General features: G+C 51.3%; 1 protein-coding gene across 1 annotated transcript in view; it reads right to left on the reverse strand.

Annotated features, from left to right (window-relative positions):
• Window positions 1-13,788: 13,788 nt before the first annotated feature.
• Window positions 13,789-15,278, reverse strand: part of PACS1 (phosphofurin acidic cluster sorting protein 1) — a 190,278-nt gene continuing 188,788 nt past the window's right edge. The window contains exons 23-24 of the mRNA XM_042781512.1: window positions 14,366-14,485; window positions 13,789-13,904 (exon numbers count right to left, since the gene is read on the reverse strand). Coding sequence (XP_042637446.1) covers window positions 13,789-13,904; window positions 14,366-14,485 — 236 coding nt within the window. The remainder of the gene's footprint in view (window positions 13,905-14,365; window positions 14,486-15,278) is intronic.

Below are 15,278 nucleotides of genomic sequence, written 5' to 3' on the forward strand. Positions count from 1 at the left end.
TGAGTGCAAGCTCTGTGTACCACCCAGGCACCTTCCCGAGGTTGGAAGGCACTCAAAATACGCAGTGCCCATCACAATACACTCAAGCATACCAGGGACAGCGGTGAGAGAGCAGGAGCCAGCAGTGGTCTTGTTCGTTGTACTTGGAACTGCCAGGAGCCAACTAACAAATACATGCAAATGATACAAAATTCCCAAGGCAACAAACGTTACAGAAAAAGTAATTCTCTTCTGACCCTAGTCCTCAGCCAGCCAGCCAGCTCCCTTCCCAAATGGCAACTACTGCTACCAGTTTCTCCTGCCCAAAGGGTTTCTTTAGCCTCTGTGCTCCAAAAACAAAAACCAAACCCATTGCTACCAAGTGAATTCCATGCAGTTGATTCTGACTCACAGCACCCCTAGTGGACAGAGTACAGCTGCTCACAAGGGTTTCCAACGCTGTGATCTTTACCAAGGCCAACTGCCACATCTTTCTCCCATGGAGTGGCTGGTGGGTTCAAATTGCTGACCTTTTGGTTAGCACCCCAGCACTTGAGCACTGCGCCACCAGGGAGCCTTCCACGTCTGTGCAGCTGTGTTTATCCCTGTCAGTTTCACCACTCAGTCCTCGGCCAGGGCCTCTGACGGCTGGGTCTTTTATGTCAGGCTCCGCCATCCTGCAGCCCTCCCCTTGGACCTCTCCCCCAGCACCCTGGGCTAAGCCTGCCTTCTGTGCACGGAGACCCTACCAGACCACCCCTGAGCTCTCTGACCCTGACCCTAACCCCACAGGGAGGAAGCAGGATCTGGAACGCGGGGCTGCTCCAGCCTTCTCATGACGCTGGGTTTTGGAATCTCTTGGGGAGGAACTTACTAAGAGGTTCTCCCTCTGGGGCTGGGGGCGTGGAGGTGCTGGGCGGGTCCTGGGCGTCTCTTATTTGAAAATGTGAGGGTGTCGTGACACACTCCCTGAGCTGACAGCTGCTGCGTAAGGGCCTTTGACTTGTAGGTGAGGAACTGAGGCCCAGAGCGGGGAAGACAGTGAGGTGTGTGTGGGGGTGTGTATGTGTCGGGGGTACTAGCTTTTTCTTGTTCTCAGGAGTGCCTGGTGACACTGACCAGGAGTCTGGGTCATTTTGTTCCAGGTCCAGGCTGAGCGCACGAGTGCAGATCCGGAGAACTCAGAACAGCTTGCTTGTTGACACCCACACAAAAACACAGGCGTACACCCCGCTGGCAGGCTCAGGCACAGGACACCTGGGTGGTCACCTCCATGTGCCTGTGTTGACGTCTGCAGGCCCACGCACGTGTGTGTAACCCAGCCCGGAGCCCAGCCGTCTTGCTGGTGCATTGGCTCTGCCTCAGAGAGGACCGGCTTCCTGTGTGAGCTTTTCCCAGGAAAATGTGAAGGACGATTCCAGTCCCCCTTTATGACTTTTCCTTGTTGCTGCCTCCGACTTTTCTGCTCCATCCTCGCAGGCCTTTGCAGGTTTGTGAATCTCTGCAGCCCGTCTGCACCTGCCCCGCCCATGTACCCTGTGGAGTCCTGGCTGGCGGTGGCCCCCTGCCGCTTCTCAGGCCTTTATTTTGCTCCCGGTGTTTCACCTGGCACGTGTTCCACCTTTTGAGCCACTTGGCTTTTCATCTTGTCTCTCAGGATTATGCCATGCGGCTCCCAGGGGCAGGGGCTGTGCCTGAGCCCTGCTTGGTGCAGCTGCTGGGCCTGGGCCAGGCTCCCATCAGGGGCTCCGTCAATGGAGAAGAGAGGAGGTGACTCCTGGAGCCGGTCCCGCAGGGCTCTCCAGCCTGCCCCCGCCTGGGGCCTGGGAAGCTGTCCTTGCTGCTCCTAATGGGCTTCTCTCCCCTCCGTTCGTCCCCCTCTGGAGCAGGCAGCCCACTGACACTCGCTTCCTTTGGCTAGCTTCCTGCCTTCTATTTGGAGTGGCTGGAGGGAGGCTGTTTTGCCAAGGATGACATCCATCTTGAAATGGCAGCATATTCACTCATCAGCACTCAAGGTGGGAGGCTCCTTCCTGATCGTCTCACGCCCCTATCCCAGGGGCCTGTTCACTTCTGCTTGCAGGTTTTCATGCTCCCACGGAGTCAAACTCAGGTCTGCTCCAAGCTGCCCCAGGTGGCTCTGGTTCCTGCTGCGGCTGCCAGGTGGCAGGCCTGTATCCTCTCTTCCTTGATGCTTCCCAGACAGAAAGGAGGGTCCCTGCCCTGCTCAATGAGAGAGCACATGGGCCTTGGGGTCTGACATAGCGAAGCTCAAAGCTACGTTTCTCCACTTGCCAGACGTGTGACTTTATTTAACTTCCACAACTTCATCTCCTTCCTCATCTGGAAGATGGGGTTACTGGTACCTATGTTGTTGCATCCTCAGGAGCATCGTTGAAATCCTCCCATATGCCTTGCATAGAACATGAGATGACCCACACGTCCCATCCCTGTCAAGCTTACCATTCACCACACTCTGTGCCCGTGACTTCAGGATGCTGTTAGGTAGCACTGAGTTGGTTCCAACTCCCAGTGACCCCGTGCACAACAGAACGAAATGCTGTCTGGTCCTGCACCAGCCTCACAATCATTGCTACGCTTGACCACACGGTCGCCACCACCGTGTCCATCCATCTCACTGAGGGTCTTCCCCTTTCTCTCTGACCATCGACTTGACGAAGCATGAAATCTTTCTCCAGAGTATCTTTTGACCAAAGTACAAGAGACGAAGTCCGGCCATTATCACTTCTAAGGAACATTCCAGTTATATGTCCTCCAAGACAGATTTGTTCACTCATCTAGAAGCCCATGGTACATTCAATATTCTTCGCCAACACCAAAACTCAGTGATATCAATTCTTCTGCCGTCTTCCTTATGCAGTGTCCAACGTTCGCATGTATATGAGGTGATTGAAAATACCATGGCTTGGGTCAGGTGTGCCTTAATCTTCAAAGTGACATCTTTGTCTCTTAACAAAAGATGTGTTTTGCAGCAGATTTGCCCAATGTGATACAACATCTGATTTCTTGACCGCTGCTTCCATGGGTGTTGATTGTGGACCCAAGGAAAATGAAACCCTGACAACTTCAATCTTTTCTCCATTTACTGTGATGTTGTGTATTGGTCCAGTTGTGAGGATTTTTTATTTTCTTTATGTTGAAGTGTCATCCATACTGAAGGCTGTAGTCTTTGATCTTTATCAGTAAGTGTTTCAAGTTTTCTTTCAACAAGCAAGGCTGTGTCATCTGCACGTCTCAGGTTGTTAATGAGCCTTCTTCCAACTCTGATGCCATGTTCTTCTTAATATAGTCCAGCTTCTCGGATTATTTGCTCAGCATACAGCTGAATAAGTGTGGGGAAAGGATACAGCCCTGATGCACACTCTTCCTGATTCTAAACCCAGCAGCGTTTCCTTGTTTTGATCAAACGACAGCCTCCTGGTCTATGTACAGGTTCTTCAAGAGCATATTGAATGTTAAATGTTAAATTCATGTTACATATTAAATGTTCTGGAATTCCCACTCTTCACAACATTATCTATGATTTGTTGTGATCCACAGAGTTGAATCCCTTTGCATAGTCTACAAAACACAGGTAAACATCTTTTCTGGTATTCTTTGCTTTTAGCCAAGATCTATCTGACATCACCAATGATATCCCTCGTTCCATGTCCTCTTCTGAATCAGGCTTGTATTTCTGGCAGTTCTCTGTCACTGTATTGTTTCAACCATTTTTTAATTATCTTCAGCAAAATGTTACTTGCGTGTGATATTAATGATGGAAATTTGATAATTTCCATGTTCTATTGGATCAGTTTTCTTTGGAATGGGCATAAATATGGGTCTCTTCCAGTTGGCTGGCCAGGTAGCTGTCTTCCAAATTTCTTGGCATAAATGAGTGAGTGCCTCCAGTGCTGGAGTGTTTCCTTTGTTGAAATATCACAGTGGGTATCCCATCAATTCCTGGAGCCATGGTTTTCACCAGTGACTTCAAAGCAGCTTGGACTTCTTCCTTTTAGACCAACAGCTCTTGATCATACGTTGCGTCCTCAGATGGTTGGACATCGACCAAACCTTTTTGGTACAATGACTCTGTGCATTCCTTCCATCTTCCTTTCAAGCTTCCTGCATTGTTCGACATTTTCCCATAGAATCCTTCAATATTGCAACACAAAGCTTGAGTTTTTTCTTCAGTTCTTTCAGCTTGAGAAATGCTGAGCATGTTCTTCCCTTTTGATTTGCTAACTCCCGGTCTTTGCACATTCATTATAAAGCTTTACTTCATCTTCTCCAGCTGCCCATTGAAATCTTCCATTCAGCTCTTTTATCTTGTCATTTCTTCCATTTGCTTTAGCTACTTTGTGTTCAAGAACAAGTTTCAGAGTTTCTTCTGACATCTTTTTTTGGTCGTTTCTTTCTTTCCTGTCCTTTTAATGACCTTTTGCTTTCTTCGTGTATGATGTCTTTGATGTCATCCCTCAACTCATCTGTTCTTCAGTCACTGGTGTTCAGCATGGTCTCTTCTATTCTTCAGATGGTCTCTAAATTCAGATGGGATATACTCAAGGTCGTATTTTGGTTCTCATGGACTTGTTTCAATTTTCTCCAGCTTCAGCTTAAATTTGCAAATAATCAGTTGATGGTCTGTTCTGCAGTGGCTCCTGGCCTCGTTCTGACTGATGATATTGAGCTTCTTCATGGTCTCTTTCCAGAGATGTGGTCAATTTGATTCCTGTGTATTCCACCTGGGAGGTCCATGTGGATAGCCACCATTTATGTTATTGAGAAAAGGGTGTTTGCAGTGAATAAGTCATTGGTCACAAAATTCTATCGTGTGCTCTCCGGCATCATTTCTGTCCCCAAGGCCACTGAGGGACTCTAAGCAAGAGAGGAAGGAGCTCTGGCTTCTGTCTGGGAGGTGGAACTGACAGGACTTGCTAATGTTGGGGCCATGTAGGCAGCTCTTGGTTTGAGTAATAGGATGGAGGCTGGTACCATTTACCAAGATTGGGGAAGATCGAGGGACATTGAGCGCCTTTCAGGCTGTGTGACATTTGAGATATCTGTGAGTATTCAAGTAGTCAAGGAAGTGGTTAGATGTGAGAGTCTAGAGTCGGGAAGGGGGAGGCTCCCCGGTCTTTGATCTCTTTTGTAAAAAGGAAGCAATAGCGGAACTGGTTTCATAGGGTCATGCTAACAATGAAATGAAATAAACTATGTACAGCCCTCAGTGACAGCCTGGCTGACAGTAGGTGCCTTGTATGTAAGTGACTATTAATGCCCTCATCAGTCCTTGGGCTCAGAGGTGGGTAATGTAAGAAGGAATTTTAAAAAGTCTGAAATCTCCTCTGCAGAAGAATTCCAAATGATGTGTGTAGAACGTACCTCCCTACCCCTCCAGTGTGGGACACATGGAGTGACTTCCTTCCAAAGAGAACAGTGTGGAAACTGTGTGTGTGGGGTAACTGTACAGTGGAGAAACCAGGCAAACACCTCACCACGCCGATCAAGGTCAACATCGTCATGATGCCATGTTGATGGCATATACCCTGGGCTGCTTGAGAAGACAAAGCAAAGTATTACAATGAAATGTGCAAAGACTTGGAGTTAGAAAATCAAAAGGGAAGAACACACCAGACATTTCTCAAGCTGGAAGAATTAAAGAAAGCATTCAAGGCTTGAGTTGCAATATTTAAGGATTCTATAGGCAAAACACTGAGTGACACAGGAAGTATCTAAAGAAGTCACTGTACCAAAACGGTCAATGTTCAACCATTTCAGGAGGTAGCACATGATCAAGAACCAATGCTATCGAGGGAAGAAGTCCAAGCTGCACCGAAGGTTTGGCCAAAACATAGCTCTAGGAATTGAGAGAGTATCAACTGAGATGTTTTGAAAAAAGGGATGCAACACCAGAAGCACTCACATCTGTGCCAAAAAATATGGAAGACAGCTACCTGGCCAACTGACTGGAAGAGAGCCATATCTGCGCCCATTCAAAAGAAAAGTGATCCAACAGAATGTGGAAGTTATCAAACAATGTCATTAATATCACAAGCAAGTAAAATTTTACTGAGGATAATTCCAAAACAGCTGAAGCAATACATTGACAGGGAAGTGCCAGAAATTCAAACCCGACTCAGAAGAAGATGTGGACCAAGAGGTATCATTGCGGATGTCACATGGATCTTGGCAGAAAGTAGAGGACACCAGAAAGATGTTTACCTTTGTTTTATTGACTGTGCAGAGGCATTTGACTGCGTGGATCATAACAAATGATGGATAACATTGAGAAGAATGGGAATTCCAGAACACTTGATTGTGTTCATGCAGAACCTGTCTATAGGCCAAGAAGTAGTCGTTCCAACAGAACAAAGGGAGATTGTGTGGTTTCAAATCAGGAAGGGTGCGTGTCAGGGCTTCCATCATACGTATTCACCAGAGTTATTCAATCTGGATGCTGAGCAAATAAACTGAGATGCTGGACTATAAGAAGAAGAACGTGGCATCAGGATTGGAGGAAGACTCATTAACAACCTGTGACATGCAGATGCCACAACCTTGCTTGCTGAAAGTGAAGAGGACTTGAAGCACTTACTGATGAAGATCAAAGACTATGGTCTGCAGTATGGTTACACCTCAACATAAAGAAAACAAAAAATCCTCACAACTGGACCGGTAAGTAACATCACAGTAAATGGAGAAAAGATTGAAGATGTCAGGGGTTTAATTTTATTTGGATCCACAATCAACACTCATGGAAGCAGCAGTCAAGAAATCAGACGTTGCATTGCACTGGGCAAATTGGCTACAAAAGAAAAGTGTCAGAAAGCAAAGATGTCACTTGGAAGACTAAGGTGCACTTAACGCAAGCCATGGCATTTCCAATCACCTTACACGCATGTGAAAGCTGGACAATGAACAAAGAAGATGGAAGAAGAGTTGATGCTTTTCAATTGTGGTGCTTGTGAAGACTACTGAAGATACCACGGACTACCGTCCTGGAAGAAGGACAGCCAGAATGTGCCTTGGAAGTGGGAACGGCCAGACTTGGTCTCACCTGCCTCGGTCATGCTGTCAGAGGGACCAGTACCTGGAGAAGGATGTCATGCTTGGTAAAGTGGAGGGTCAGAAAAAGGGGAAGGCCCTCAAAGAGATGGACGGACACAGTGGCTACAGAAATGGGCTCAGGTGCAGCAATGATTGTGAAGATGGCGGGACCAGGCAGTGTCCATTCTGTTGTAAGAGGGTCCCTATGAGTCAGAGCCAACTCAATGGGATCTAACAACGACACAAAGCAATTATGGGTGGAGCTTGAAGACAGTTTGCTGAGTGAAGTAAGCCAGTCACAGGACAGATATTGTGTGGCCTCACTCATATAAAAAGACAAGAAAAGGAAAACGTAGAGAGACCAACGTTTATTAGTGGTTACCAGGGGTGGGAGGGATGAGGAAAAAGGAGGGTGATGGAAAAATTGCATTGATTAAGGGTAGGGTTGGAAAACCGATTATTGTAATTGCCAATAAATTGTTTATCTGTAAAATGTTAAGTTGGCGAAAGTTGTGTAATAGCTGTATTTATGGGGGAAAAAAGCAGCTTCTGAGGGTGCTTCTGTGCAGTGAAAGACCACATGAGATTTGGTTCCTTGGTTTGGAGGTTTAGGATCATGATTTCTTGGGACATCCCAGTAATTGGTCTAATAAGGTGCTAAATGCTTCTGTTCTACTTCCTGGTTCACGAGTACTGCCTGGGGTCTTAAAAATTCTCAAGTGGCCATCCAAGTCTCCACAGTTGGTCTCTATCTGCCTGGAGCAACAGAGGAAGAAGGGGAGACAGGAATAGGAGGAGGATATGGAGTGTGGGGCTAATTGCCTCCTTGGCCATGAGATGAGAACTGGATGGTGCCCAGCAACCATTACTGATGGTTACTGAGCAAAGATTCCATAGAAGAATCTTGATCAAAAGGGGGAAAATGTAGAAGAGAATTTCAAATATTCATGGACTCTAGACCTTCTGGAGCCATGGAGGGTGGATGAACCCCTGAAACTATTGTCCTGACATCATCTTTAAAGGAAAAATATCCCCTGATGTCATCTTAGAATTGAACAATAGTTTAGCTTACCTAGAAGGTTGGGCAATCCTACTTCCGTAGTGATACTGCCTCGAAAACCCAAGGAGGGGTCGCTATGAGTCGGGGCTGACTCGACGGCAAAATAACAACAACAACAACAGCAGTAATAAAGGTCTGTCTTGAGCATTATGTTCTTTGAAAAACTGTCTCTGTGGGATCCTATTGATAACAGCAACATGAAAGATGAGACAGGAACCGTAAGGGGCAGTGAGGTTATGTTAATGAGAGAGGAGTAACTCAGGAAAGGAGGGTGGGAACGGTTGCACAAGTTCAAGGATCTAATCGGTGTCACTGAATTGTGTATGCAGAAAGGGTTGGATTGATGATGCTATTCTGTGTGTATTTTCAACAATTAACAACAGAATAATAAAATTTAGGGAAAAAAAAAAAAAGGTTGCAGCCTAGGAAACCCTATGGGGCAGTTCCACTCTGTCATATAGGGTTGCTATGAGTTGGAATCGATTTGATGGAATATAACAAAAAATAAGATGAAGAGGGACATAAAACAAAATGTCTTGCTTGCTTTCTTCACACTTATGGGACACAGGGCATTATCTAAGGAAAATGGTTCCCATTTCCTTGTAGCAGTGTCATGAGATTAGTTTGCTGACAGCTCCACAGCTTTAGCTTTGTATTAAAGCCTCATATAAATAAAGAGTAACTGTACCTCCCTCCCTCCCCAAAACCAAAAACAATGAATACGTCTGCATAAGTACTGGGCTCCTTTAAAAAAAAAAAAAATCACTTAAGAGACCAAATGGTCAACAATGACTTTAAAATAAAGATGAGAATGTAAAGGAGGCAGGGAAACTAGATGAACAGAAACAGAACAACCGGAATGGAAATCAGGAGACTGATCACACATTGCAAAGAAGGGAACCAATGTCCCTGAACAACCTGTGTAGAAACAATTGAACAGGAGCCTCAACTTCTGTGTAACCGAAAACACGGTGAAATGTTTAGGAAAGCAACCAACCAACCCTAACCCTGCACACGTGGAGTCACCATGCGTCACCTTCTGGGGGGCAGGTACCAGCAACCTTTCCTCAGCTCATTTCTTCAAAGTAACAAAAGGCAGTGCCATATTCCAGGTGGGATCCTGGGACAGAAAACCGACGTTAGGGAAAAGCTAAGGGAATCTGCGTGAACTACAGACTCATTAGTAATGATGTGTCAGTGTTGGTTTATGAGTTGTGACAGATGTACCACGGTAATGTAACATGCTAACGAGGGAACACAGCCCAGGAACACAGGGGAACTCTCTGTACTACCTTTGGTACTTTCCTGTAAATCTAAAATGCTTCTTAAAGAACAAAACCAGTTTATTTGAATTATATATATATTTAAAAAAAAACCCAACCAACCAACCTAGTCTGGAGTTGGTGTGGAGGTTCTCCCACCTCCTGCACCAACGCCACCCTTGACCTCACAGAATGTTTCCGGCAGCCCACAGGCAGTCTGCTCTTGTGTGGCTTTAACTCTCCAGGGACTGGGCAGAGCTGGCTCAGGGTCTAAGCTGTCACCCTGTAGCGAGTTGCCTCGGCCTCAGAATCCTGGGAATGGTTCCTACACAGCCGCCTCCTCCTCCTCTCTGTTCAGAGCAGGAGTCCTTCTTGTTACTCAGGCCTCTGAGAAAGTGCAAGTGTCCTTGGGCTGAGGTGTTGGCTGAAGCGCCTGAGTGGCACAGGGTGTACTGACCTTTTTTGAACCTCTGACTTACGGACCCTGTTCCAGAAGCACAAAGACTCTCCGTTCATCATTTAGTCACCTACTTAATTACTGTGCACCTATCATGGACCACGTCCAAATTTAAATTTGGCTTGAACCCCCCAGTGATGCCATGGAAGAAAGATCTAGCACTCCTTGTAAAGATTAAAACCAAAAACCAAACTCACTGCCATTGAGTTGGTTCTGACTCACAGCAACCCCTTTTAGGTTTCTGAGGCAGTAAATCTTTATGGAAGTAGATTGCCCAGTCTTCCTTCCGCGGAGTGGCTGGTGGGTTTGACCCGCCAACCTCTGGTTAGCAGTCAGATGCCTTAGGCATTCCACCAGAGCTTCAGCCAAGAAAATCCTATAGCATTCCACTCTAGACCACATGGGGTCAGCGTGAGTTGAATGGATTCAATGGCAACATGTTATTTCTTTAGATTTTGCTGAGAATATACACAGCAAAATACACACCAACTCACCAGCTTCTACATGTACAATTTGGTGGCACTGATGATATTCTTGGGAGCTCTGGGGGCGCAGTGCCTAAGGCATCTGACTGCTAACCAGAAGGCTGCCAGTGCAAACCCACCAGCCACTCCTCGGAAGGAAGGTATCTCTTCTGTAGAGATACCACCACAGAAACCCAAGCAGGGGTCACCAGCTATGAGTCAAATGGACTCAACAGGAGTGATTTTTTTTTTAAATGACATTCTTAGAGTTGGGCAACCATTCCCACCGTCTTTTTCTGAGTTTCCTCCCCCATTAACACACTCACTGCCCCTACGGTAAGGTTCCTATCCAATCGTTCACGTTGCGGTGGCCCTTTTCATCCCATACAGACAGCTTTTAAAAGTGCATCATCTCAAGGCAGACCTTTTACTAGTTCAGTTAACCTAGTGCTCTTTTTTAAGAAGACTTCCGGGGATATTTTTTGGTTTAAGGTTTAAAGATTATCTCAGGGCGACAGTTCCAGGGGTAACAGCAATGTTTACTCAGTCACAGGCCAAGCACTTAGAACGGGTGCTAAGGATACAGCAGGGGAAACAATCACGTCCCTATTTTTTTTGTGTGTGTGTGTACCTTACATTCTAGCTGGGAGAGACAATGAATAATGAAATGCCAAGGACTGAGAAATGCTAAGAATAAAGAAGGGCAAGAGAAAAGGGAGGTGCTATTTTAGATGGGTTGAACAGGGAAGACCTGCCTCAGAAGGTGGCATTTAAGCTGACACTTATACGAGGGAACAAGCCCCACAGATGTGGAGGCAGGGCAGGATAGGCATCAGAGCGGCTTGTGCAAGGGCCCTGAGGCAGGACGTGCGTGGTGTGTCTGAGTGGGGGCGGTGGGATCACACAGGGCCTTGTGGGTTGCGGGCTGGGGTCACTGGTCCAAGTGAGGTGGGAAGCCACTTAATTAACAGTGTGGGTGAGCACTTTTGCATGACTGGATGAATTTTTCCAAAGGTCTCTCTGGCTGTGGGGTGGGGACTGACTGCAGAGGGGGAGGTGGGAGCAGAGATGACAAGGAGGCTACGGCAACATCCAGACACGTGATAAAGGCCGGTGACGGGGAAAGCTGCTGGGCTCCGGGCAGGCCTTGAAGGCAGAGGCGGCCATCCGAGTTGTGGAAGGTCTGGATGGGGGTGAGAGGAGGAAGGGTGACTGCAGTGTGTGCAGGAGGGAGTGGGCACTTCCCGGGAGTCTGCCCAGGCCAGCGTTGCGGCCACGGGGCTGCGTGGAGGCCTGGCTGAGCCTGGGCTCCTGGGGTCTCGAGGCCGGGAGATGAGGTGGCGGAGCAGGAATGGCCAGAGGCGGGAAAGGGAAAAGCAGAGAGTGGAGCCCAGAGGCAAGAGAAGAACCTGACTCTGCAAGGGACAGACGGATTGTCTACATCAAGGCAACCAGCAGGCTCTGCAGCCCCGGGGGGGTGTGTGTGTGTGTGTGTGTGTGTGTGTGTGTGTGTGTGTGTGTGTCACAGAAAGAGAGAGAGAGAGAACTGGCAAGGGCACTTCCAATGGGTCGTAAGGGAAAACGCCTGAAGCGAGTGGGAGTGGGAGAGAGCAAACAGGGACACTAGCGAGTTTTGCCCTAAGGGGAGCGGTTTTTGTTGTCAGTGTGGGAGCGATTCCAGCATGTGTGGGGCGGGCGAGCTGCGGGTGCAGGTGTGACCGGCAGGAGGTAAGGAGGTAAGCCAATTCTCTGTCTCTTACTTCTGAGCCAGACCCTAGGAAGGTGAGGAGCGGAGGCAGGGTCTGCGTCTGCGCCTTCCCGCTCCTGCTGGACCCTGTCTTCTGCAGACAGCGGCCTTGCTCCAGGCATTCACTCTGCCATCCACAGAGGTCCGTCTAGTGCCCCCAGCCTGCCGGCTTTGACCACTGCTTTCCTAGACCTCTCTGGGTCCCCTGCCCTGGCAGGCAGCGGTATTTCTGCCTCCCAGGCTCCCCAGTGCGAGGCAGGCCACAGCCGGTCTTTCCCAGCCTTCTATCCCTATGGTTGTGTCTTGCAGGCTGGGGACACCCGTCTAGGCACTTCTTCACAGGCGGTGGCTTTGCATGGAGGCCTCTGTCCTGGCGCCCATGGAAGACACCAGCGCCCACAAAGCGTGGCCATGACTGTCTTCTGTCTCCCCAGGTAGGGGTAGCGCAGCCCCCGGAACCTGGGTCACAGTGAGCAGCACAGAGGCCAAGGCAGTCGGTAAGAAACCATCAGTTTATTGAATGAAAAACCCAACATCCACCCAGCCCCCCTCCAGCTGCGAGAGCGCAGTGGGGCCAGCTGAGGACGGGCTGGGGGCGGGGCTGGGAGGTCCGGAGAATGAGAAAACGCCTTTCAAAATGAATTCTGTGCAAAACCTTCTGGAAGGAGTGAGGGCACCGGGGAAGCTCCGAGTTGCTGGTGGGGCCAGAGGCGCTCAGACCTGAGTCTGTGGTCCCTGCTGGGCTGGGGGTAGGGTCACAGCCAGGGTGTGACCCAGCGTGGGAAGCTCTCCTCAGGCCAAGGGCCCAGAGGGGGCCACGTGAGGCGGTGGAACAAGAGCCGGGCCTGGACACACATCAACGCGGGCCCAGGGGCTGACAGGCCGGGTGGCGGGGCACAACGTGTGTGCGGTCCACCTGCACCTCCCAGTCCAGAGCTGCAGCACGGGCCGAGCTGAGCTGGGCGAAGGTGGGCTGCAAGGAGGGGAGGGTTATCAACATGGGAGAAGCCACAGACAGGACGAGTCACACGGAACCACCGAGACAACCAAGAGACTGGCCGTGCAGAGAACCAAAGCTCAAGGACACACACGACATTCCCGGGGGCCCTGGCGGTGGAAGGACGGCCGTGTGCGGGGGGAGCCGGGGAGCGCCCTGTCCCAGCAGCACACTCGTCACCACAGAAGCACTGCCCTGGGGAAAGCCTGGGTGGGAGCTGCCTCCTGCCCCTGTGAGCTGTGTGTGGGTGTCCTTCCTCCCTTCTCCGGCCAGCTGTGGGGCCACGCAGTGTCCCTCCAGGAGGTGGGAGGTGCCCTAGCTCTGGGAGGTGGTACCAGCTGGCCCCAGCCCCGGCAGGTGGACGGTCATTATCCACCGGACCCTAGTGAGGGAAGCAGGTGACCTGGGGATTTGAGGGACGGGGCCCGGCTGCTGGGGCCCAGGAGGCCAGCTCTGCCATTTCCAGGAAGGTGCTTGTGCGTGCCACATGGGGGAAGCGGGGAACAGGAAGGGAACAGAAGCAGCCTCAGGACTCAACTGCAGGGACTGACAGGTGCCCTCAGCCTGGCAGTGGGGGGTGGGGAGAGGACGGTGGGGGCGGAGAGAGGGGTGAGGGCCAGGACTGGGTGTGGGGAGAGCAGCGTCCCAGTGGCAGTGGCCTGCAGGCCCCCGTGTCAGGAGAGGGGTGTTGGGGTCCAGCCTGTGCCTTCCCCTGCCCGCAGGCGGTGAGGCTGGTGGCAGTGCCAGGAGTAATGGCCAGGAGACAGTGCCCTCAGGTGGCCTTGCTGCCACTGAACAGTCCCACTGGGAAGTGCTTGACGTGGGTGGGCCACTGCGCTGCCAGCTGGAAGAACTTGATGTCACTCCACTCGACTCCATCGATGGACACTGGGGGACAGGGTTGGGTGACCAGGGCTGCCTAGGCCACTCCCCCCAGCACAAAGTCAAGAAGGCCTCTGCCCTCAGCCTCTGTTCCCGGCAGTCAGCCCCACCCGGCTCTCGGCCTCATCCTTGCCGCCTCCCCAGTGATCCCAGCCCCTGGCTCTCTGCCTTAGGCCCTGTCCCCCAGTCAGCCCTGCTCCAGCGCCCTCCTCCAGTCCCTGCCTTCGTCGGCCCCGCCCAGGCTCTCTGCCCCAGTCCCCGCCCCTCAGATGTCCCCATCCCTGCTCTCCGCCCCAGTCCCTGTGCCCCCCCATCAGCCTCGCACCGGCTCTCCGCCCCCGCCCCCGCACCTGGCCCCGCCCATGTAGACCCCACCCCCGCTCTGCCCCAGTCCCCGCCCCCTCAGCTGGCCCCGCCCCGCTCTCTGCTCCAGTCCCGACCCCCGTCTGCCGGCCTGCCCACCCCACCTCTCAGCATGGTCTGCTGTTGCTTCGCAGAGCAGATGAGGCGGCTGATGCCCTCGATGACCTGGCTCTTGGAATCCACCTCCTTCTCGCGAGGCTTCTTGCTCAGGAAAATGGTGGGAACTGGAAAGCAAGCAGCCCCGCCTCTGAGTCACCCCTGGAAGCGCACCCCCTCCTCCTGCCCAGGTCCTGCGGCTGCTGCTGGTGGGCAGGCGGCGGGGGCAGGGTCTCCGAGCTCCCGACCTGCCTCAGGACCGGTCTCCTGACTTTGGCAAGGGCTCCTCCTCTCCTGGCCTCACTATTGTCATCTGCACAGCAAGACCCCGGGGCCAGATGGCCTGAGTCCCTTCAGCTCAAAGGTTCCTGGCCACGTGCAGCTGGGGCTGCCTCCTCTGCGGAGCGAGATGGCCTGTGTGAGGTGTCAGCCCGTGAGGGGGGCCGAGGCCAGCATCTCCATCTGCTCTGGGGAGGAGGCAGAGCAGGAGGCTGGGCAGAACTGACGCCCCACCCCGATCCCAGGCCAAGGTGGCCCCCCCAGGGGCACCCACAGCAGAAATGCCGAAGGGATGCAGGCCCAGCTGCTCTGGGAGTGTGGGAGGAGGCAGGCTCCCGGGAGAAAGGAAGCCACCTCCAGACAGCTGGGCAGGGGGAGGGCCACCATTCCAGGTGCGAAGCCAGGCTGACAGGGAAGCGGTGACTCAGCCAGGCCTGGTATGTGTGTGGGGTGTCCTGCCAGCCGTGAGAGCATCCCTCCTAGGGTAGGACCCAAGGCCACCCCAACCCCACGTCCGTGCCGTATCCAGACGGACTGAACTGCCCCTTCCTTAGAGGACATCGCGTCCTCTGGCCACAAAGTCCTGGACTGGCCTCCAGGGTTGAGTGCCAAGGCTCTGCTCACGGGCCTCACTGTCCCTCG

Source organism: Orycteropus afer, unplaced genomic scaffold (assembly GCF_000298275.1).
Source record: "Orycteropus afer afer isolate SDZICR_OR568_19922 unplaced genomic scaffold, OryAfe1.0 scaffold00130, whole genome shotgun sequence".
Lineage (NCBI taxonomy): Eukaryota > Metazoa > Chordata > Mammalia > Tubulidentata > Orycteropodidae > Orycteropus > Orycteropus afer.